The sequence below is a fragment of the Corvus hawaiiensis genome, chromosome 10 (assembly GCF_020740725.1).
Source record: "Corvus hawaiiensis isolate bCorHaw1 chromosome 10, bCorHaw1.pri.cur, whole genome shotgun sequence".
Lineage (NCBI taxonomy): Eukaryota > Metazoa > Chordata > Aves > Passeriformes > Corvidae > Corvus > Corvus hawaiiensis.
The window spans coordinates 27,997,707-28,021,150 of NC_063222.1; the positions used below are offsets into that span (position 1 = coordinate 27,997,707).

The 23,444-nt window shown below is 48.7% G+C and overlaps 1 protein-coding gene across 13 annotated transcripts in view; it reads right to left on the bottom strand.

The window, feature by feature from the left end:
* Positions 1–23,444, bottom strand: part of MBNL1 (muscleblind like splicing regulator 1) — an 80,716-nt gene continuing 57,272 nt past the window's right edge. For 7 of the 13 annotated variants that reach the window (XM_048313976.1, XM_048313965.1, XM_048313974.1 and 4 more), the window contains 8 exons: positions 21,843–22,043; positions 15,512–15,769; positions 14,477–14,530; positions 13,521–13,674; positions 8,052–8,087; positions 7,268–7,362; positions 4,165–4,239; positions 1–3,302 (listed from right to left, as the gene is read on the bottom strand). In XM_048313976.1, the coding sequence (XP_048169933.1) occupies positions 4,183–4,239; positions 7,268–7,362; positions 8,052–8,087; positions 13,521–13,674; positions 14,477–14,530; positions 15,512–15,769; positions 21,843–22,043 (855 nt within the window). In that variant the 3' untranslated portion in view covers positions 1–3,302; positions 4,165–4,182. Of the gene's footprint in view, positions 3,303–4,164; positions 4,240–5,816; positions 6,654–7,267; positions 7,363–8,051; positions 8,088–13,520; positions 13,675–14,476; positions 14,531–15,511; positions 15,770–21,842; positions 22,044–23,444 lie in introns of those variants that run through there. The other 6 variants (XM_048313968.1, XM_048313969.1, XM_048313966.1 and 3 more) reach the window with 6 other exon arrangements.

A 23,444-nucleotide genomic window follows, 5' to 3' on the forward strand; every position in this document is an offset into this window, starting at 1 on the left:
TTAGGGCAATTTCACTTTATTTTTTCCATACAGCAAGGTCAACTATAGCAGTAATAATAAAATAAGCATAAACCCAAATTGCAGCCCAGGACAGAGTACGTAACTGGAGCAACTACAAGCGAAAGTAAGTCTGTGGTTACGTAAGAGCAAACCCAAGCGCGCCCGTCCTTCCAGCAGATGAACCGGGGGCTGCACGAGTGCAACTCGTTAATTACTGATTAGTGTGAGCTCCGAGACCGGGCAGCCCGGCCCCCCGCCTGCTCCCAGCTTTGGCATACACAGGCTGACCACGCTCCTGCAACGCTTTCCATGGAAAGGGAAGATCTCCCAGGTTGTTTTTCACCTGCTAAAAGAACAGGACCACTACAGCGAGAAAATAATCCCCTACCCTACAGCTACGGGTGCTGTTCCGTTTGCCTGTCCATGGTTGAACTCTGTGAATGTCAGTATTTGTTTTGAAGAATCTTTTTTTGTGAACAAGAAACCACTGAAATTGTCAGAAACTGGTTTGAATAGCATATATCTTTAATATATTTTGATACTTTAAACATGCAGTAGATTTTGAATAATGTACGGAATATCTGAGCCATGGTTCCCTGGATGGGCTGAAGTACCTGCTTTTTTTTTATTTTTTTTATTATTTTTTTTATTTTTTTTTTCATAATGATTTTCAGGCAGATTTGACCCAGTGGAGCTTCTGTCAGTCATGAGATCTTGGAAGGATGGCAGATCTTTCCAGCTGAAAAAATCCTGGCAAACTACAAGCTGTCCACATAAAGCAAAGCAACTTTTTGGAAGGGGGATGGAGTGCTAACTCTGTGCCACTTTTGCAAGCAATTTTGTTCAGCCTGTCATTTTATTTAGCCTTAACAAAACTCCTTGTAATTATAGACATTTTTATTCAAAATAAGATCTTACTATTATACAGGTTTCTCTCTTTTTTGACTATATACAGAAGTGCAAAAAGTCAACCTTCGCTCTCGACGTCCCAACTGCAGCATAATCAACCCTCAAGAGTTTGCACACACACACTAGAATTCTTGTTACGTAAACTTTGAGTATTTGGATTATCAACAAAAAGTCCCTTGATCTATTGATTATGCAGCTTATTTATAACAAGGCCTGATATTCAGGGATTTCAAAAAATATTTAAACAATATTTTAACATTTGAAATGGATACAGTAGAAAATAAATTTTATTCTAATATCTAGGAACTAGATTTTTTTTTCTCATAACTAATTACAAACAAAATAAATCATCAAAATATTACTCAATTGTCTGCCAGGATTGTTGCCATAGCAACAACTTAACTTCTTACTTAGCAATGATTATATAATTATAAGATATCCATATAAAAGATCTTTGTTCTTTAATGAAAACTAGACAAGAACTAACAATGACTGACATTCTTACATTGTCATATTAGATCAGTAAAATAGAAATCATTTAGTTAACAATAATACGAATACTCATAAGACACTACATGTAGATTCCAAACTGAGTATGTTATGAAGAAAACTACTTTTTTTTTTTTTTGTATTTTGAAAAAGTCATCAGTAAACTCTAATAAAACAAAATTCTATAAACTGAAATGGTATCAACTGGTAATAGAAAATGAAAATGAGCTAATAAATGTAAGAAATAAAAACTAAACTTTTAACACGAAAAAAATAAGTAAATTCTCTATGGTAAGTCACTACAATTACATGTGAAGTCACCTATACTTTCTTAACACGATTGAAATTACATTGGTATGGGTTTTAACCCGTAATGTAATAATCTAAGGCTTTAATAGATGTACAGTACAATCAGGAAAATCAACACATCATTCTTATCTATAAAGCATCTCTCTCAAGCATAAAAACTCGCAGTAAACTCGGAGTATGGCGAGTTCTACAACCGAACCCGCGCCTCTCCCTCCCCTGCCCACCCGGGGCCTGGCCCCAGGCAGCCCCTGGCTGAACAGAGCAAAAATATCCTTTACTGGCTGCAACATCCAAACCACAAAAAGAATTCCTTTGGATGAATCCATTCTTAAAACTTGAATGCACATCTATTTGTTTGTTTTTATTTTGTAAAGGCTTTCTAAGGCTATAAGCAGTTAATCTGAACAAAAAAATCACATATAAAACTCACCCGAGTATTAACCCACCCAATTTCTACACTAATTAACATCTCATTTGTCCTATTTTGGTTTGTCACGCATCTGCTGTCAGTGCTTCTGCGTCTTTGTTTAGAGTCGCCGCGGACGCGGGACTTGATGAATTAAAGTGAAACCCATCTCTGCAAAACATTTATAGTCCTTGTGACTTGCGACAGAGGCTATAAATAGAGCAAAAGAAGTTCCTCAAACATTTGTTACTGTGTCTCAGAAATGGCTTTTCCCTTTCGCAGCTCATGTTATACAGTAAATATGCATAAATATGACATACAACGCCTTGGAGAGTTTATAGACAATATTGTCCGTAAGGGTTATGCACAGCTGGAGCATCTCTCTGGTGCTGCCCACTGGCTGTGAGGAGCAATTGGCCATTTCTGAGACAGCTTTGGTTTGAAACAGAATGGTGCCCTTTGACTGATCAGTACTCATCAAGTCAGTGAAAACGTGGTTCTGAAAATAACACTGTGGAAATAATACTCTGATGGATGTACAGTCTATGGCACTTCATGAGAATCCATAACAACATGGTACTTAAAGCCATTGATGTGCTTTAAAATATACACAGTTGTGGTTTTGCTTGGCACATTCATCTCTGTCAGATTCCTCTCTTCTCATTTCTTACAATCTATTACATTAAAAATATTACTCTTAAACAAAAAATTACTGTGCATGCACGCTCTCATCTATAATGGCAATTTTAAATACAAGGTGCACCTTTGTTATTTGTAAACCTTGAAAGAAATAAACTTACTTTAAAAAATTATATCTTGGTCTACAGACGTACCAATACATAATAGATTTCTGGTTACAGCATCGTCGGCCTTTCCGGGGTGACGTCCGTGATTGTGGGGAGCAGGCCCCGGATGCATCTTCCCCCGGGCACTGCGTGCCGGGAAAGGCGGACGATGCTGCAGGTTTAGACAATAAGATCACCTCAGCACAAATATCAATTCAATGTACAAAGTATATAGGCAACAGTGTGCAGTGGAGTCCCACGGTCTCGCTTCATCTCGTTAACATGCAATGTGTGATGTCACTGCTGAGGGGTTCCCAGTGCTGCTGGACAGTATTTACATACACTATGGCTAATGAGCTCGGCCTCTTCCCACCCAAATCCGGCCTCTTCGCCTCGGATCCCATCTGGGAAGGGAAGGGAAGAGCACAAAGTGTTCTCGGCACAGCCAGGACTTGGTGTCAGACCACAGCAGCCCCAGTTTTATATGGCACAGGGGGCTGTGTCCCCGCAGGAACCCGCCGGCAGCAGGAGCAATCCCATCCCACTTGAGGCATCCCATCCCATCCCATCCCATCCCATCCCATCCCATCCCATCCCATCCCATCCCATCCCATCCCATGCCGTCCCACCCTCAGCGATCCACTCTCCCTGCGTCACTCCAGCAGTTTAACAACATTTATGCTCAGCTGAAAGGAGCAGCTCTGATTGCAAACCCACTGTGGCCAAAGGGTCAATCCCCACCCTCAGAAAAAATTCCATTATGGCCAAGGCATTCCATAAAAACTTGGCAGAAGTGGGGCACAGGAGAGAGGAAGGTAACACAAATGAAGAGCTGTCCTGGGGTGGGATGGCTGCGGGGGGGGATCTCACAACAACAGGAGAATTATGAATTTCCAAACCCAGGAAATGCTGGGGTTCCAAATTTTGGGATTTAAAAGCCGTTCTTTCTGAAGAGAACTTGATGGAATCATCTTCCCCCTCTATCTTCCCCTCAACTCAGGTCACTGCTGGGGCCACCATAGACAGAACACAACCTCTGTGAACCCTGGTTTTGCTGGGTGGGCATGTACCAAACTAACACATGATGTGGCCACTGTTACCCGTGGGATCTCTCCTCAGAGAGGAATGGCCCCTCAGGGGGGTCAGAGCCTCTGCCCCTGTAGCTTACTGGTTTTCTTAGAAAGTAAAAACATTCTGTCCCTTACAGCAACAAATTACACACATAAGAGTAAGAAAAAATACAGCAACAACACATTGGGAACTTACTGTTTGATGACCAAATGTCTACATCTGTGTAACATACTTGTGGCTAGTCAGATGTTCGGCAGATATTATGGGTATCTACAGGTAAGAAATATAAACAATGAGTAACACGTGCAGTGAGCCCACCCAGAGACACAGCATTTGCTAGAGAGTATCAGTCTGGGAGAATCAGCTGTGAGTTGGTGGATTTTACATCATAACTATAAGTTAAAGTCGACTGAAGTGCTACAATAGCAACTTAGAACTGGAAAACATTGGGTTAAGTACTACCGGACAAATATAAATAAGTATTATTGGTTGTTCAGGAAATAGGAGAAGTTAACACCTACAAGACATGCAGTGCAGTAATTGAAAATAGCCCTTTTTGTTGGCCTACACAAAATCCTGTGTTTTCAGTGTCTCAGATGATGAATTCTACAGGGGCCTCATTTCAGTGTGATTTTGTGAAGTGTTCACTGCTGTCACTGTCCGGGGTTTTGAATGCCAAACCTACAATGCCCTGAGCTTGATTTTCATGGCTGGTGAAAATCCCTGTTTGAGAAGAGCTCTTGCCCTTCCCACAGTGGCTGCAGCACCACGCGGAGCAGCCAGCAAGCAAAGCCTCCCCAAGCAGGGAAACAATTCCCAAAATGCTCGGCTGCACAAACAGGACTGAGCACATGGCTCCCCTCAGGTGCCCATCAGCTCAGTTTCCCGTTTAAAAAGCCAGGATCACACTGGGAGCCAATTTCCAGCAGTGCCACTAACAGGTGACACTGCACCCTGGCCATGGGTGGTGGAGGCACCGCAACCCTGCAGCGCCCGGGGGGGAGCAGCCGTGCCCAGGCACAGGGAATTGTGCTGAGGCCTAGGACACAAAATGGATTTGCACGATCCCAAACATCTGTGGCACTTGGCAAGACCCTTTTTCCTGATGGGCACCAAGGCTGGCCTGTGAATCTGCCCAGTAAAGAGAATGGGGAGTTTCTTCTCAACTAACTCATTGGCAGGTCCTGCAGTTGTTTTTCCACCCGTGTGCCCTCTCCTTCCCTGGCAGCTCACACATCACAGCATCGCCAACTCCACAGAAATGGGCTTGGAGCAGAATGAAGCTTCTCATACCATGTTTTCCTACTGCTGCAGGACAGGCTGCGGCACCCGACTGGAGCAGCATCAAGGATAGTGCTGTCGAACAGACCAGGGACCTTCAGCACCGATGCAGGAAGATGAAGGGCCAGATCTTTAGCCTTTGGCATGCAGGCACATGGCATCAGGTGGCATTAAATACCTTCAGCATTGCTCACATGGTATATACATATATGGGTATATATGTATATATGGAGGTTTGGCTGCAGAACTGCACTAAGTGTTATGAGGCTCTGGGGAGGAAAGGCATGAAATGACCAGATTCTACAGCAGAAAGTTTTCCCTGTGATCTATCTGGGAAGTGCATGGTTACTAACAGAGATGATTTAAAAAGAATGACTTTTTCTTTGGCTTGTCTTGTTCTCACAACCCCCAGGACATGCACAGGATACAGAGACACTGAAAGTAACTGGTGCAATAAATTGCAGTATTAAGAGACTTTGGGCATACAGGAGGTTGCTTGCTGAGGTGGCACATATGCAGAGGTAGCCCCACCTATGAATTAGCTTTTCAAAACACCACTTCTTAGGCCAAGTTTAAAGCCCCGAGTGGCCTGTTCATTCAGCAAACATTTCTCATGAGAAGAATGTGCTACCTGCTGAGCAGACTAACCTGGGTTGTTTTCGGAATTCTACAATATCCAGGTCCCTTTGGAGGCTCGGGGTGTGCACGCCTAGCTGTCACTGCAATGGTGTCATTTGGGAATTGTATTTTTCAGAGATGAGGAAGCAGACAGGTTAACGAGGGGTGTACAGCTGGGGCAGCACAAAATGGTAGTGCTCGACAGGTAAAGGTGCAAAGGCTCGAAGCCAAAGGCCCTGGGGCTGGCTCTGCAGCACTGGGTGTCCTGAGGCCGCAGGAGCTGGCACCACCCTTCCCACGCACAGAGGGGCACGGGCTCAGGGCCTGAGGAGCCACCTGCCCTGAGCCAGGAGCCGAGTGCCTCAGGTAAGCCTGCCTGAACACTGACATTTACCTGCACAGCTCGTCCCACACAGGACCACAGCTGCACAACGCTGAGGAGAACCTGGAGTTCCCTTTTCTACGGGACACACGTGTGATCCCACCAAAGCAAGACCTGCATATCAGACCAGAACTGACGGCTTCATGGCATGGGCAACTAACTGCCCAGTAAATCTCAAAAAATAATTTGCTTTTAAAAGAGGAACAGAAGGCTCTTTAAAACGTTTTTATTGTTGCACTTTCAGCCAGGTGTTGTACAGAAGTCTGCCCTTCTGACAGCGTCCTGTGCTCAGGTGCAGCTCCAGCAGCTCCTCTGGCTCAGGGACTCATCTTTAGAGCATTGGTTCTGGCTTTCCTGGGAGGACTTCTAATCACTTACGTGGTAAAGCATTACTCTCATATTCCTGAAATACATCCAAACACGGCAATGACTGCGGTGGGTATTGAGAAATAAACCCAGACTCTAATGGGAATTTTCTTAACTGAGCTCTGTTCAAAGCAATGGGCCATTCCAAAAAGAGAATCACAAGGCTGGAACAAAGGCTTCAAGAAAGTTTCTGTGTGGCCCATGCTCACGGGGTTTTGTTTTACGCTTGGAAGAGGAGAGTCAGAACATGTTTGGACTGCAAAACTCAGACTGTAAGAACCTGCAACCCCTCTGCACAAAGACTCCCCTGGCTTTGCCTGAGTTCTGCAATGAAAGGAGCTGTTGGCTCCACAGAAATGGAAATAAATCATGGGCTTGTGTATTATCCCTTGCTCTTTGCATCCCTGAGAGCAGAAATAAGCAGCATGGCCCATAAATGTCAAGACTGAGTCAGAAACTCTATTGTCAATTATTTTTAGCATCAGAAATGGAACTGCAGCACCTTTGGAGCATGGCTAAAGGCTGATTAAGCTGTGCTGCAGCTCTTTGAGAGAATGTGTAGGCCAACAAGAGGTCAGATCCAAACCCCCATGCTCATTAAAGCACCAATTTCGAGTTGTCTGTAAGGAACAAAGCTGTAAATTAGCAAACCTGGTTGGCTGTGGCTGTTGCAGCGAAGGGAACACTTGTGGCAGATGTTGTTGCTGCAGACACAGTGGCTGGCGTAGCACCGTGCACCATGGGAACTTTCGGAAGGAAAATCAAATAAGCAAACATACAGAAGAGTGTAGCAGTATGGGACCAGAGCGACACGTGGGAGGGTCATTGAGCGTGGTTTACCACAGCGAGAAGCCCGAGACATCATTGCCAGAGCGTGACATGCAACCACAGTGCAAAGCAGGACAACATTCCGGGCGGGAGGGGAGGGAGATGAAAGAGAAAAAAAAATGGGAAAATGCTTGTTACCATCAAATCAAGAAAATCGACACAAACAAGCTTAACCATTTCAATATGAAAAACAACAGGAGAGTTTTTTCAATGCCCTTATATTTACAAATTTTTGTCTTTTAAAAATTCAACCCAAATATTTACTGCTAACAGAAATTAATCTTGTAGAAGGACAGAATACAGCTACATGGCTATGGTAAGATACAGTCTTTAGTTAACACAAGATAGTTTCTAAACACTGGAACTCATAGTCCAGTCAAAATCCACCAAGGAACAATGTGCAATTAAAAACTGCTGTACAAAATTAACATCTACGTGTCCATGTCAATTAAATAAAACAATCACATTTAATTGACAGGTGTTAGTGCAGGAGGCTCGGGGAGACGGACTGGCACGAGGGCTGTACGTTAAATCTAGCAGTGGATTTTGAGGGTCTGTGAGCTGCACCACAGGTTTAAGATAATCAAGAAACAAAGCTGGCACCTACCAACACTTGTAGCGGGTGTCATGCACAATATTGAGCCTGCTCATCATGCATTGCAACAGGAAGGTGGATTTGGAAAGGGAAAAGAATTAAAACAACCCATCACACGCGTAATTATAAATTTCATTTGAACAAAGAAGAAAAATTGTTATTATGGGCACAGTAGCATGTAACTGTCAGCACAATCAAACCATACAATAGCACAGTGATCCGTTAGAACGAGGCCTCGGGGACAGGGCAGCGGATGGAGCTGTGTTGGGACTGTGCTGGCCCCAGAGCATGGCCACGAAAACCTTCCTCAGCTTTAACTCAGAACTCCCTAAACCTTTTTCCCTTCTGACACAAGCCTTGTCGTGGTCCTTTCCCTGCTCTTCTCAGATCAAAACCCCTGCCTAGTGCCTGCGGTCCCCGGTGCAAGGCCAGTGGGACCAGGCCCGGCTCTTGGGGGCCTGTTGTTCTCAGTTCCTGTCCCTGTCCCTGTGCCCGCTCAGGAAGTGCTGCGCACAGCTGGACCCATCTAGGCAGATGGATGGCAGAGGTGATAGAGCCTCTCCCTCTCCCTCTCCTCTCCTCGGGCAGTGATCCCGACTGTCCCCTGCTCTGGCCACTTCACATGCGACTCAGAGCAGTGGCTGAATGGTCACCGTGCCCTGTGCAGCTCATGGTGACACCTCAGAGCACCTGTTCAGCCTTTTGTTCTACACTGCAGGATGTATTTTAAGATGCTGGTGCCTAGGTTCACAGCTGCAACTCCCTTCAGACTACACAAGAAAGCACCTGGAGAGTTCTGCCCTGCAACCAGTGCCAGGAGCAGGAAAGTGTTTTTAGGATCATTCTGGTATCATTTTTAAGCATCACCAAGTTGGCAATTCTCTCTACGTTACACAGCAAAATGCCTTCCACCAGAGTGATCTCACTATCTTCTATTTTTACTTCCAAGATGATAAATATATACTGATCTTCCAGAATATCAATTTTAAATAAATTATTTACTTTTTAATTTAACAAATAACAGTACCACTGTTCATGATGGTTGACACAGCAGAAACTGAAATAAACTCTGAAATCTGGGAATGAGGTTGCAATCGAAATGGAAACACCCTAGCAGGCTGCCAGAGGCAGCCAGGCAATGCTGCCTCCGTGACATCCCGTGACTGTAATGGGGACAGGAAATGGCTCCAGCCGGTGCCAAGCGCTGGAGGGGATGCACACCCTCAGAGCATTCAACTATGCAGGGAAGAAGTCGGTCAGTTTAATTACTGCTGGGGCCAAGGTTATTCTCTGTCACTGCTGTATCTGTAAGGCAACAAAGGCAAGGGCATCATCATGTTTCCTAATTAATCCTCTATTTCTGTGTCATAGAAGAGACTGAGAATGTTCGCAAAGAAAGGATAAAGGAAGGGCACCTCTCCTGACCTCCCCAGGCACAAGTCATGGCTGAAGCCAATGGGATCACTTGCAAGATTAAAAAACGGAGCAGAATTTGGCTAGAAACTACAAACAGTAAGCAAAACAGCTTTCTCAGTCCCTCTTACGGGCTCTCAGTGGCATTAATGGGGGTGCAGAGAAGAAGCTCTGAGCTGTGCCTCTGCAGCAGTGCCCTGGTCACGCAGCTGTACACCTCTACGAGAGCTGCAATGGTACATCGCTCCCCACACAACTGTATCTGCATCCTACACATGAGCTGGGTATTTATAACAACTCTGAAATATCCCTGTAAAGCTTTTCAATTAAAAGCTCCAAATTTCAGTCTGAATTATCTTCATTAACATTATGACCAGTGCACACAGTTTTTGAAAAGGAACTGAAGCAAATGAACATGAGGCAGAAAGTAGAACACTTGCTGGGGTGGCATAATGCCCAAACACAGACATGCTATATGACCCTCTTACCAGTAATAAAAATAATTCTTGCTATGATCTTAATATTCAGCTTGACTTCAGAAGCTTTGACTGACTAATGAGAACACATGAATAATGAATGTGCACTTTCAATGTTCCCTGGCTGTTCGGCACAAAGCAGAATTTTAATTTGAGGATGTTCTGACTTAAATGACCATAACTTCACAACCAGATTATTTCTGTGGTGCAATAAAGCTATTTTTATAAATATTCTATGTTTACTGTTGTTTTAATTATTTTTTTCTCTTTTCTCCCTTGTATTATTCCCCTCAGTCTATTTCTTCTGCCCAGTCTACTAAAGCCTAATTAAAAACAACATTCCAGACAGCACAAGCACTCCCATGGAGGTGAGCAGTGGTGTGTGACCTTTCCCTCCCCAATGTTTTGGGGGAGAGCAGTGGTTTTGCACAGGCCCAGCAGCCCCAGAGAGGAAAGTGCTTTAGGAAAACCTCTGGGCACTGAGTCCCAGCCAGGAACAAGGGAGTCTCTGGTGCTGAAGCTGCAGTAATTGAACAAATATGCAACGGGTTAATACGATGCAGAGGTAGCTGCAGCCTTTCCATGCTGGCTACGGGGTTCAGCTGCCAGCTGCAATCCTGCCCCTTGCAGCTGCATCACGACATCAGCTCCTGGGAGCATCCTGCCAACCTGACCCTTTCCTCTGGAGGATATCGCTTCTCAAAGACACTCTGGTCACCTGGGAGACACCCCCGGGGCAGAACAGCTGCACCCGCACACCGAGGAGACAGGGAGCTGAGGCCCAGCATGGTCACAGGCCCTGGGGCAGGATGTCACTCAGCTGCCCACAGGAGCACTCTCCAGCCAGCTCCCAGTCGCTGCAGGACATGGAGCAGGTAAAGGTCCGAGGACCGGAGCTCTGCGCGTTCGCAGCGGGAGGTTCACCGCGTCTGCCGAGCTGTCCCGAGCTGGCAGCCAGGACCCAGGGACCAAACCGAGCTGGGAACACCATCAAGGCATGCAGAGCCTCCTGACTCGCCTGACTAACTCCCCTCATTCCAACAGCACAAATGGTCCTGGTTCTTTCTTGCGACACCCCTAAACTCCCCTCTCAGTCTGGGGACAGCTCCCAGCAGCCAAGGTTTCGGGGACACCTCAAGAGGGGAGCTGTGCACAGAGGGAGCTCTAGCTGAGAGAGGTGATACGAGTGTCTGAAGAACATTTAATCACTTAAGGCATGCTGGAGTGCAGTGTCCACTCCCAGGCATGGATGATCCCTGGATGTGCTTCACATCCCTGGCACACAGCCAGCCAGAACAATGCCTGACAATTCAAAAGAGGTATCTTGAGGTTTCTGGAATATCAGTGGGAGAACATGAGAAGTGAAGTGCCCTGCAGAGAGGAGGGTCCTGCACAGATCCCCCACAGGGAACCAACCCTGGGCACACTCACCCTGTGCAGGTTCTGCAGGCGTCCTGCCCTCCAACCGTCCTGCATACCCTGCCTGGAGCAACTAGGAACACAAATGAGCACTTACACCTTGGGTGTCTGAACCTGAAAAACATCACTTTAATTCAGATCCCACTGAGCTGACCTGCCCCTGCTCCGTGGCCATGGAGCTGGAGACACCCACGCTCAGTGCTCTCCGTTGCTTTGTAGGGACAGATGGAGAAACTCTATTTCCAGGTGACTGTGCCCAAACAGGAACTGATCCCAGTTCATCTGAAGTGGGAAAAACTAAAAAGGGCACGGTGGCAAAGACATTTTTCAAACTGTTTGGAAAGTACTGGATTACTGGAAAGCTCAAACTGCCGCTATCTGAAAAACATAAAGAGAGAATTTATAATAGCTCATGCTAAAAACTCCCTTACTTTTCTTGTGCAAAATATACTAAACTTGAGTGGTCAGGAAAGGTCTAATGAAACCTCAAGAACCACTGCCAAGCTCCTGGAGGTTTCAGTGTGGATCTGCTGGAGGAAGAGCTGAGGTAAGGTGTGTGGAAGAGCCAATGAGAAAGACCCCAGTCAATGATGAGGTGCAAATGGGGTCTGGCATATATAAACCACAACCCCAGCTCCTGAGTTTGAAGGGGGAGCTCAAAGGTAGCTCCAGCACTTCCAGAAACCACCCAGCCCCTTGCTGCTTTCATGAAAGCTGGAAAGTTGCAGTTCATGGACTCCACTGGTTATGCTGTGCCAAAAGAGATCTGTGAATTGTTTAACATTCACAGGAAGGACTCTGAGTCTTTCTGGATGGGGCTCTGAGCAATCTGATTTATTGGAAGGTGTTCCTCCGTGGCAGGGGGTTTGGAATGAGGTGGTCTTTAAGGTCCTTCCCAACCCAAACCATTCTGTGGTTCCGTAAGTCCATGATCACATATGCATTTTTATATGGATTTTAATATGTGGGCTAGAGATCTGACCTACAGCTTACTCAACCCATCTTGCTATTGTCTCCAGCAAGCTTTGTAACATTTACTGATACATTTCACTGGCTGCAATGCATTTTTGCATTATTAAAATGCACTAGATCATGAAACTGATTTTTGTGACATTTAAAGTACACAGGTAGGTTGTATGCCAGATCAAGACAGAATAGTAAAGGGCATTATACTGAACTCCTGGGAACATACTTGCCAAAAATGTTTAGGATAAAATCCTTTAAATTTTTGGGCAAAGACTGATGAGCCATATTTCTTCCCCTTCCCAGTCGGCATGATGAAGGGCTGTCCTCACAGACTCTTTCCCATTTTTGTACAGATCTATCAGCTGGGCTCTGCACACCTCCTGGAATGCTGGTGCTGCTTTAGTGTGGGTTCAGGTGTAACAAACAACCTCAGCTGTGTAATTAAGGGCAGAAGCTCCCGGGACATACTAGATATCATTTCTCATGCAGTGCCATCGGCAGAACCAAAGCATATATTCCAACTTTATGTCCCATCACTAGTCCTCCGAAGGGATTTCTGCTTGGTACATAGAACAGGCATCAACTCTTCAGCAATTACACCAGGACAAGTGTAGAGCTGATCACTCTTGGCTGAGAACAAGCACTTGGCTTTACTCAGTCCAAGACCAGCCCTGAGACATCAGTGGTAGAGGCCCAAACTGTGACTTCTTGTGTAGGTTTGTGATTCTCCACCTGTGACACTGCCTGTGCCTCCTGGGATCACTGCACCTTGTTGAAATCAACCCCTTTGTGTGTGTGACTCGGAGCCACCACTGCCAAGGCCAAGGGGTCTTACAGAGAAACAAGCACAACAGCTTAGGGATGAGGAAGGAAGAGCAGTTAATCCAGGGAAAGAGGAAGGACAGAGGAGATTTAGAATTCCGATTTAGGGTGACAGAGCATGATGCTGATTTTGTGTTAGACTGGAAAACACCCACCCAGCTTCCGCAAGGAGCAGAGAGAAGGCAGCGTTCCCACAGCCAGCCCCTCCTCTGCCCACGGGCATGGGGCACTGCTGTGCCATGGGCCGGAGGGGCTGCCTGTGCGGCACCAGCGGCCTCCAGCACACACCGCGTTTGCCACCAGCAACAAACAGCTGTTTCCTGCTGTGCTTTTTCCAGAACTCCCCCTTCTCCCTCCCCTGAAAAGGCACCAGTGAAGCACTTACCTGGTGGGAGAAAGGCTGTATGCTGCTGTAACTGCATGTTGGCAAGAGCTTGCTGGTATTGGAAGATACCAGTGTTAAAGACTGCGGTGGCACCATTGGTTTTTTCAAGCGCAGGCCTCTTTGGTAAGGGGGGAAGTACAGCTTGAGGAATTCCCTGAATGGTGGATGGGTATAAAAATAAAGTCCAGTAACAAAAAGAAAAAAAAAAAGGGGGTGGGGTGGGGTGTGGAGTAGGATGGGAGGGAGGGAGGGAGGGGAAAAAGGGAGGAGAAAAGGAGAGAGAAAAAGGAAAAAAAGAAAAATCAGTAGAAGGCAAAATAACCAGGCAGCACCATGTTTTTCCATGAGCAAGCAAGCGGCATAGCACACTGAACTACCAAATAAGAGGGAACAGCTTTCCAGGGAGCACTATTTGCCTACCATTACAGCGGCACAGGGACCGGCGGGACAGCCGCTATGGGCACCGGCATCAGTACCACGCTACGGGAAAGCTTCGGGCTGGGTCAGGAGCGAGGCCATTGGGGAAGCAGCACTGCCAGCTCCATGAGGATCACACGTAGAAGCCATGTTAATAGTCACCGTCCGGAGTGGATGGCGGGGCCGTGGTGACACCCCAGTCCCTGGGCCCCAGCGCTGCCCGGGCATGCAGAGCACGCGCCGCATGCTGGCCCCGGCCGCCTCCGCGCCACGAAGCCATGCCAACGCCCCTGCGCCGGCACCCAGGAGGGACGGGAGGGGATGGGGACAGGAGGGCAGGGGACGGGACGGGAAGGGGCCGGCGGGCGCGGGGGCGGCGGGGGCTGCAGGGAGGGCGCCCAGCCTGGCCTGGCCGCCCACACGCCCTTTGCCGGGGATGTGGGGAGGGAAACCGGGATGTTCCATTTCTACACATTAACCCCAAACTCGACTCTACGATACAGCTACATGCCAAGCTAAAAGGTGAAAGGTCATAGTACCAGGTCAAAGGTTGCCTCGAGGGGTCGCTTCAGTGATTTGACAGCCGACTGAGTCTTAATTAGCAGGCAGCGAGCACATGATGGCAATGGCCAGTGGGGTCAAGCGCATTAACATAAACAGCAAGCAGAGGTGCGTCATGGGGGCAGCAGTGCATTTGGGGAGGTGAGAAAAAACAAATAAAAACAAATCACCGGATGCCGTGTACAACGGTAACAAGACTAGGCATGCATGGGGGGCCGACGGGCAGGGCAGCGGGGCAGCAGGGGGGGCCCACGGCCGCCCCCACCCTGGCCCCCACCGGGCAGGGCACGGGGCTCACAGCCGCGCAGAACCGGCAAAGGGGCTCCCACCACCGGCCACCGGCTCCCTGCCCATGTCGGACCCCGCCGGGAGCCCGTGGCCACCACCTCGCCCTGCCGGCCCTGCCTCCCCCGCTGTGCTCTGCTTCCCACACCCACGGGCTCAGCACAGGCGGGACCCTCTGCCACCACAGCCCCCCGGTGCTGCCCTCGCCTTGCCAGCAAACCAGCTCCTCAGTGGACCCAGATGTGGCTGCTACAGCTACGGGCCTGCACTAGCGCGCGGGAGAGCCACCGCCAGCCCGCGGGGACACAGGATGGGGACACCAGTAACACGGTCAGATCCACTTCAAACTACACCTCTACAGACATGGACTTACAGAAACTAAATATGGATTTATCTATCTGTGCAGCTGGATAGATACACATCTGCCACACACAGACATACAGCCAACCAGATACACATGTAGCCCACACATACAGACACGCACACATGTATGCACACACAGAGGTACACACAGGCACTCTGTACATCAGCAGGCAAAATTAGTCAAACACCTCAGTGGTCTGGAACTACTTCAGAGCAAATCTGGCATCACATGCTGAGAAAGCTCACTGCACTGTGTAGTGACCAGGGTCCCCAAGCACACGCACCCTCCTTAGCAAGGACAAACACGCATCCACCACTGCCTCTCCTCAACATATGTCTACGTCCAGAAGTGTTCTCACACTCACCATGGCAGCTGCAGTCGCTGCTGCTTGGGCAGCTGCAGCTTGGTTAACCTGGTACTGGGCAGCCTTGATCTTGGCTTGCAGGTGTGCAGGAGGGTGAAAATATTTGCACTTTTCCCGGGAGCATCTCCCTTTGATGTAATCCATGCAGACGGTGACTGTGTTGTCGTTGGTGTCGATCATGGCGCTGTCGGCGGGGTGAGCGAACCGGCAGTCGTTCTCTCCCCTGTTGCAGTTCCCGCGCTGGTACTCTCGACATACCTGTGACACAGAAAAGAAAGTCACTTAGTTTTGGTGATGGGTGTTGCAGGCACGGCTTGGAGCAGAGACAAGCTTTCTGAAAGCCTGCGAGAGCACCATGAGGATGGGGGCCTGGCCCAGGTGGTGCACTGCAGTGGGGTGGAGGGCTCAGGGACCTGGCAGCAGAGACTGGGTTCTCCAGAGCCAATTCTGATGTCAAGGAGCATGAAACCCCACCGCGATCAAAGCCAAGCACACAGGAGGTATCATTCTGGCTCCACTTAGCCACCCATGGGGGCTGTTTCTATCTCCTGAAATGTACCACAGCGGCTCTCAGGCACCACCCAAGCACCCCAAGGTGCTCGGCCATGCCCAGCTGTGACCTGGCTGTGCTGAGTCACCACACTCGATGTGCTCATTACAGCGAGTGGGCAGTGTGTGATCGCCCCCACAGAGCCCTACTGGGCGGGCACTCTGTGTCCATGTGCCCCCATGGTCCAGGTGCCTGCCAGGGAACAGCAACCCGCAGCCCACAGTGGTGGCACAGCCCCTGTGCTGCCCAGCCATCCCCCCGAGCAACCACGGGAGGTGGGGAACAGCAGCGGCCACAGCGGGAGCGGCCCCTGCTCCCGCTGTCACACGCCAGCAGCCAGACAGAGCTGGAGGGGTCAGACGCTGCAGCTGCCTGGGTGACAGCCCCTGCAGTGTCCCGTGGGCTCCAGCCGTCCCCGAGCCTGCACAGAAGCCCAGGTCCCGGCCACTCCAGCACTGCAGACACGGGCTCTGTCACCAGTGTGACACACACCGGCCCCCTCTCCACACATGCAAGCCCTGTGTCTGACAGACTGATGTGGGCTCCTGTCACGGTCAGCTCTCCCCAGATTGCCAACAAAACACACTTAGCATTCCAGTTTTCCAAAGGCCATAGGAAATGAAGGGACAAAAGCAACCGGGTCAGCATAAAAATAAAACCCTTTAGTAGATGGAATGTCCTGTTCAAGGTGGGTGCCTGTGAGCTTGGATTATCAGTATTTCCTCAAGGACCTTGGCTCCAATCCCTTCAATAACCCAAATTTGGTGGTGGTCTGGTTTCCCTTCGCACCAGTCCTCTGGCTGCTGTTTAACCCTCGTGCCACTTCCAGTGCCACCTGCCCATCCTCTACAGTTATGAACTGATCCAGCTGCAGGACCAGGACCAGGTCAGGTGTGAAAACATTTGTCCAGGGTCATTCCTGCATGATCCTGTTAATAGGCTTGTTCCATGTGGTGACCGACTCTGGGTGTGTATTTGCAGCAGAGCCCCATGAGCTGGGCCCAGCCCCTGCTCATCCCGTGCCTCTCGTGCTCAGGGCTTGCAGAACGGATTCTGCAGCATGCCGGAAACAGCTCAGGCAAATTCCTCAGCTGGAAAATAACCACCGGCCTGCCAGGTAATCCTGCAGCCAGATCCCTTCCCTGGCCCAGTCCCCTGCAGTGACACATGCCAGCCAGCACGACACAGGGAGGGCTAGGGAAGAAGGTTCTCTTTCATTATCTAGGAACACTTCCTGGGTCATGAACCAGTGTCCTCTACCCAAACAAAGGCCTCCCACATGGACAGAAATGTATAGTTTCCTTTGATTATTTGCAGTTCTAGCTGTAAACTGAACCCTTTTCTTCCAAAGATGAAGAAAAGGATGAACCAAAGGCAGCTGACTGTCTTTGCTCCTTGTCTTGTATTGGTGGTCCACTAAACCAAGGTCTCAAGACCACTCCATGTGTAAGCAAGAACTACTCCATTAATAACATAGAAATGATATGTACAAACCCATATAAGTGCAAGTATACATAAAAGCATCTATATATATAGAGAGAGAGTACATCCACAGAAGAACTAATTTTGTCCCAGTTAAAAACCAAAGAAGAATGACCAGAACACTGCAATAGGCAGATAGAGATAACCTTTGGCATGTCCAGGTAAGTTTTCTGAGCTGTCACACAGTAACTGCACTAAGGTGAAGAAGGTTTCCACCAGTGCTCCTGAACAGATCTTGGGACAAGGGCTCAGAGCACACAACCCTGGACTGCTGGTCCTTCTAATTGGTGTGACCAGCAGTCTTTTCAACCACTGTGAGGGTAACAACCAAGAACACTTCCAACTCTTCTTTATTTAAAAGCAAGCTTTGAAATGGGGTTACTTTTTGCCATGGTCATGCTGCAATATATCACTCATCTCCTTCAGTAAAGAGAGGCACAAAAGCATGATGTGCTGTCTAGTCTTACAGATCTGGAGAGCTTTTTTCAGTTATTTATTAATAGCCCTGTAATTAGTACCGTATTTTTCAACTCAATTTGTTAGGAAACATAAACAGAAGAGGCATGGGTACATTTCCAGCCTGCTGTAAAATGCTGCGTGAGGGCTGCAGTGTCACTGACTCACTGTATTCCCTTGCTTGGGCTTTGGGCTGAGTTTGCTGTGATGGTCCCGCTGCGACTCAAGGTGCAACCTGGGTGGGGACACAGCCACTTCCCAGCCTTGGCCGAGTCCCTCTCCCTCACCCCAGCACTGTGCAGAGTTTGGCTGGAGGGCCAGCCCTACCCTTCCCTTCCCAGAGCACATCCCACCTCCTGGCTCTTCCTTGGCATCTGAGACAACCAATGGAAATGGATGTGCTGTTATCCAGGACACTCAGAGCATTCGAACACACGGCCTCACTGGTCACAGTCCTGATCACCCAGAGCTGACCAGCTCCAAGAACTTCTAAGTTGCTTCTTTCTGGCAAAAAATGGCATATAAGAACCAAGCAGGAAACAGCAGCTTGGCTGTGGTCACTGCTGACTTTGGAACACTTCTAATAGAAAATGATGGCATTCCAACAGAAACAGCTGTTTTTGATAAAGTGTTAAGCAATTCCTTTCTCTCTCACTTCCCTATCCTTCTTGCTTCTTTTCCAGTTCACTGAAGAACCACACTTTGTTCAAGATATTTCCTGCAGGGGAGGAGTGTGAGGAAAGCTGTGGAAAAGCCTCAAGCCATGACATTTTCATCCTGAGATGCAGATTCCTTACAGGAGTGGCTGAAAGCACTGGACAACCAACACCCGCATGCTGTCGGTATGAAATCCAGATGAAAGCAATCCCACTGCTAGCAGCAGTCACCGACCTTAATTTACCAAGACTCACATTAATTCAGGAGACACAGCACTGCCCGACAGATCTGTGGTGTCTGCCTGTTTGCCTGAAAACCCCAGGTGTGCCTACTGAGAGCTTTCAGCTTGGGAACAGCCTGGGTCTGTATCCCAGAACGTGTGCTGACTCAATTCCTGCCAGTGTACATAACTCTTGAAAATAAATATTTAAAATTCTAAGCAGAACCAATCATACTCCAAGATTAGATGCTAACATCATTGTGGTTATTTTTCTCCAGGACAGTTCATTCCAAGGGAGAGTGAGCGGAGCCTTATAAAGCTCTGATCATGCCATAACAAATGGCAATCCCACAGCAGCAGCTCCCTGGAACAGCAGGTAGACACTGCTGGCTCCTCTGGGAAGTAATAGCCAGATCATGCAGAATCTCCAGAATTCGTTCTGCATTTCTGTAACCTATAAAGTACATTCAAATGTTTTGCTGTTCATAAAAATGACGTGCTTGTTTAGTGTTTGGATATTAAATTTGGATACTCCAGATCAAATGACCACTGCACTGGAAAGCATTTGCAAATTATCTTCTCACCTACATGTTTCACTGTTTAAACTGCATTTGCAAAAGGGAAAACAGTATTGTGACCCCGAGAGTGCTACTCTAGCATCTCCCCCTCATTCAGAGGAGTTTGGCTCAGCAGTGCATCACTTCTCTGAAGAGCAATATCAAGAGAATGCAGCGTCCAGAGGGCCAAATCCTGTACGCTGAAGTCCCAGACATCATTAGCTCCCTGTGCAGTGGTCACAGCCTGCAGCCAGCACTGGGGTTGCCCTGGAGGTGCACACAAAGGGGTGCTCCTGCTTCCCTGGGTGCTTGGGGACAATGGGTACACCCTGCTTATGACCAGGATGTTTTTGAGCCCTCATGTCCCAGCCTGACCAGCCCATGGGCACTGCAGGACTGGAAGCACAATCACAGCAGCTGATCTTGGCAGCACAACCCAAAGGGTTCCCATCATTGGCATTTGCAGGCAGCAACAGGCATTCTCCTCTCCATACTCATTTCCAAATCCACTGTGATTTATTTATGAATTTACCTAATTGCATTTTGGTTTTAATCCACCTCTGGCAGGTGTATGAAACAGAGTCCTCAAGGGAAAAACATCCCTGGGTGATTCCAACCAGCCACCTGTGTGCCAGCTCAGACCTCGGCACAGCTGCCTCCCCTGTAACCTGAGCGTGCTTTGGGGAACGCTTCCCCCAGGGAAAACATCTCTAAAAAGGGAAATGATGTGATCCCACAGGAGGGTGACCTGTGGTGATGTGGGCTCTGAGAATAGTGACCGTAGCAGTGGGAAACACTGGCTGCCAGATGACCCTCCACACTGCTCCCAGCAGCAGCTCCTCAGCCAGGGATGCAGCTAAGGAAAAGGAATTAATTTCCCTTGTAAGGAGAGTTAATCCTGTTAGTGCAGATGCACAGGCAGAAAGAACAGTTACAAATACAGTGGGCTGCATAAAACAAAGATCCTTCTTGCTCCTCCCAGCGTGCTCCCTGAGCTCAGTGACCAGACCCGCTGCCAGAAGGGAGAGCACCAGCAGCCGCGCAGGGGGCAGCGGCCTTGTGCCCTCACGCCCTGCCATGTCCAGCACACACCAGGGTGACAGCAGGGCAGCCTGGCTGCCCAGCCTCCCCCATCGCTGCCTTCTAACCACCAGACCCAAGCAGGGCTGCCAAGCACCTGCACTCAGGCTGTGCCCATGGGCTGCGATCTGTGCTTGTGGCTGTACCCACGGGCTCTGCTCTCAGGCTGTGATCCATGCTCTCAGGCTGTCTCTCAGGCTGTGCCCGCAGGCTCTGCTCTCAGGCTCTGCTCTCAGGCTGTGCCCACAGGCTGTGCCCGCAGGCTTTGCTCTCAGGCTGTGATCCATGCTCTCAGGCTGTGCTCTCAGGCTGTGCTCTCAGGCTGTGATCCATGCTCTCAGGCTTTGCTCTCAGGCTGTGATCCATGTTCTCAGGCTGTGCTCTCAGGCTGTGATCCATGCTCTCAGGCTGTGCTCCCAGGCTGTGCCCGCAGGCTCTGCTCTCAGGCTGTGACCCATGCTCTCAGGCTGTGCTCTCAGGCTGTGATCCATGCTCTCAGGCTGTGCTCCCAGGCTGTGCCCGCAGGCTCTGCTCACAGGTTCTGCTTTCAGGCTGTGCCCGCAGGCTCTGCTCTCAGGCTGTGATCCATGCTCTCAGGCTGTGACCCATGCTCTCAGGCTGTGCTCTCAGGCTGTGCCCGCAGGCTCTGCTCTCAGGCTGTGATCCATGCTCTCAGGCTGTGCTCTCAGGCTGTGCCCACGGGCTCTGCTCTCTCTCAGGCTGTGCCCATGGGCTGTGCTCATGGGCTGTGCCCCGAGCTCGTGGCAGTCGGCGCACGTCCCTGGCTCCCCGCCCATGCAGCACCGATAAGGTGCCGAAAACACTGTCAGGCCTTTCAGATAAGAAAGATTTGGAGCAAGGGAGAGCAGCAGCTCAAGAGCACCAACACTTGTCAGGGTTGTAGCGAGGGTGATAAGCCAGGTGCGGGAGGCCGGCAGGGGAGTGTGGGCACCGTCTGTCAGAGCCAGAGAGGCCGAGTCATCCTGCATTCCGGCAGCTGAAACGCTGCACCTCTCCCAAGAGCTCAGTGCCTGTGCCCCCACCATGTTAACACCTTCTGGGCACACACTAACAGCTTCGTGGCATTCTTGCTGCCACCATGATCATTCCTAAATATTCCCATTTCTTTCTGCAAGGGAGGGTCAAAAGCAGAATGCCAGGCTGAACTTACTGTACAGTCACTCCTTGTTCTTACCCGTCATCAAGATATGACATTACCAGCCCAAGTGAAACCTGCATTATTTGCTTTCACAAGAAAAGTATTTCATACCTAGAAGGCAAAATAAATGATAGCACTTGTGAGAGTAAGTTACATCACCCAGCTCCTACCTCCAGCCTGTCTGTCCTCATCAGCTTCTGGGCAGCAGCGGCGGCAGCGGCAGGAACTGGGACCCCGGGGTTTCCTGTCACCAGCATCGGGGCCGTGGGCAGGATCTCAGCGGGGACCAGGCCTGGAGAGACGGGCCCCAGGTAGGGGTTGAAGGCGGCTGACGCGTTGGTGGCTAAGCTCGGTGCAACAGAAAACATTGGCTGCAATCGGAGACAGGGAACAGACACTTAACATTTGTGCTTGCTGTGCTGTCACCATAACAACCCTGTGGCCATCCCCTTGAGCTGAACAAGGTGAGTTTCTGCTGCTAACTGGGAAGGAGCATTTGTTGTGTTTGTGGGACATGGGGAACACCTGTGCAGTTGCTGCACATGAGCAAGAGCACGGGACAAGCAACCCCACCAGCCTCGGCTGGTTCTCCTCCTCCAGCTCCCTTGCACGCTCACAGCATGTGGCAGCTCCTGTAGCAAACTCCCGGTGGATCTGCACTCCAGCAATGCCATAATGAATGGCAGACACTCTGTGGGGTCACACAGAATCCAGGCCTACCACGGGGACATGGCCACAGCAGGTACAATGCTGGCTCTTAGGGAAAAGGCATCTGAGAGCCCTGACAAAGCATCAACCACACTTGACTTCAGGCACAGGCAAAGCTTTTCTGACCCTGGTGCAGCTACAGCTGACTCAGGAACTCGGAGTTTCACATAGCCACAATCCTTCAATTTTACAGAATTCAACAGGCTGGCCATGCAGATACTCAGACACTCACTGCATCAGGGAGGTGCTTTAGTTAGGGTAAAACATTAAACCAGTGGAAGAAAGAACACATGCAAATATGATTTTTTGTTTGTTTGCATGTTTTCAAAAAAGAGTCAAGTGCCCTTGTGGTGTGAAGGTAACTGGGTGTAGAGCTGAAATAATGCTGTGAAAACCCAACACAGAGCTGCTACACTGCAGCAAGGATTAAACAACTCTCCTGCCCCCAAATGCAGTGTAACTGCCAAATAAAATTCAGCCAGGAGTGTTTGTCTTTCACTATCTAAATAAAGCAGTTACTCTAGGCATTTAGGTTTTTTTCCCCAACTAATTTTTAGAGGGAAAAACAACTACAGAATTAACACAACTCTTTCTCTGTTTCATATCAATTTAAGGCAGACAGCACAGAACAGCACATGTTTTTGTATTCCTGAGGAAATGACTGAATTGTTTGGAAGCAAGACACATTGGAAATAATGAACAAAACCATGCAGGGATTACTGGAGAAAACAGACTTGAGAGCTATGTAAAGGGGTATAATTTCTGTAATGCTTATGATTCTTCATCCATGTGAGTGAAAAACAACTTGGCAAATATTACAGGAAATTAAATATTACTCTTAAATACACTATTAATTAACTTCACTTTCCATTACTGTGTTATCAGCTATGTAATAATGAACTTTAAAATAACCAGTCTGTTAGTGTGTAACATAAGATATTGATGTTTGATTTCAGCCCAGTACACTCAAACAGACACCTGTGTGTCTGTGTACACCAAATAAAAGACTACTCCATATAGTTTCTATTGAGCTTATTTTACACCAATACAAATACCCTGCAGCC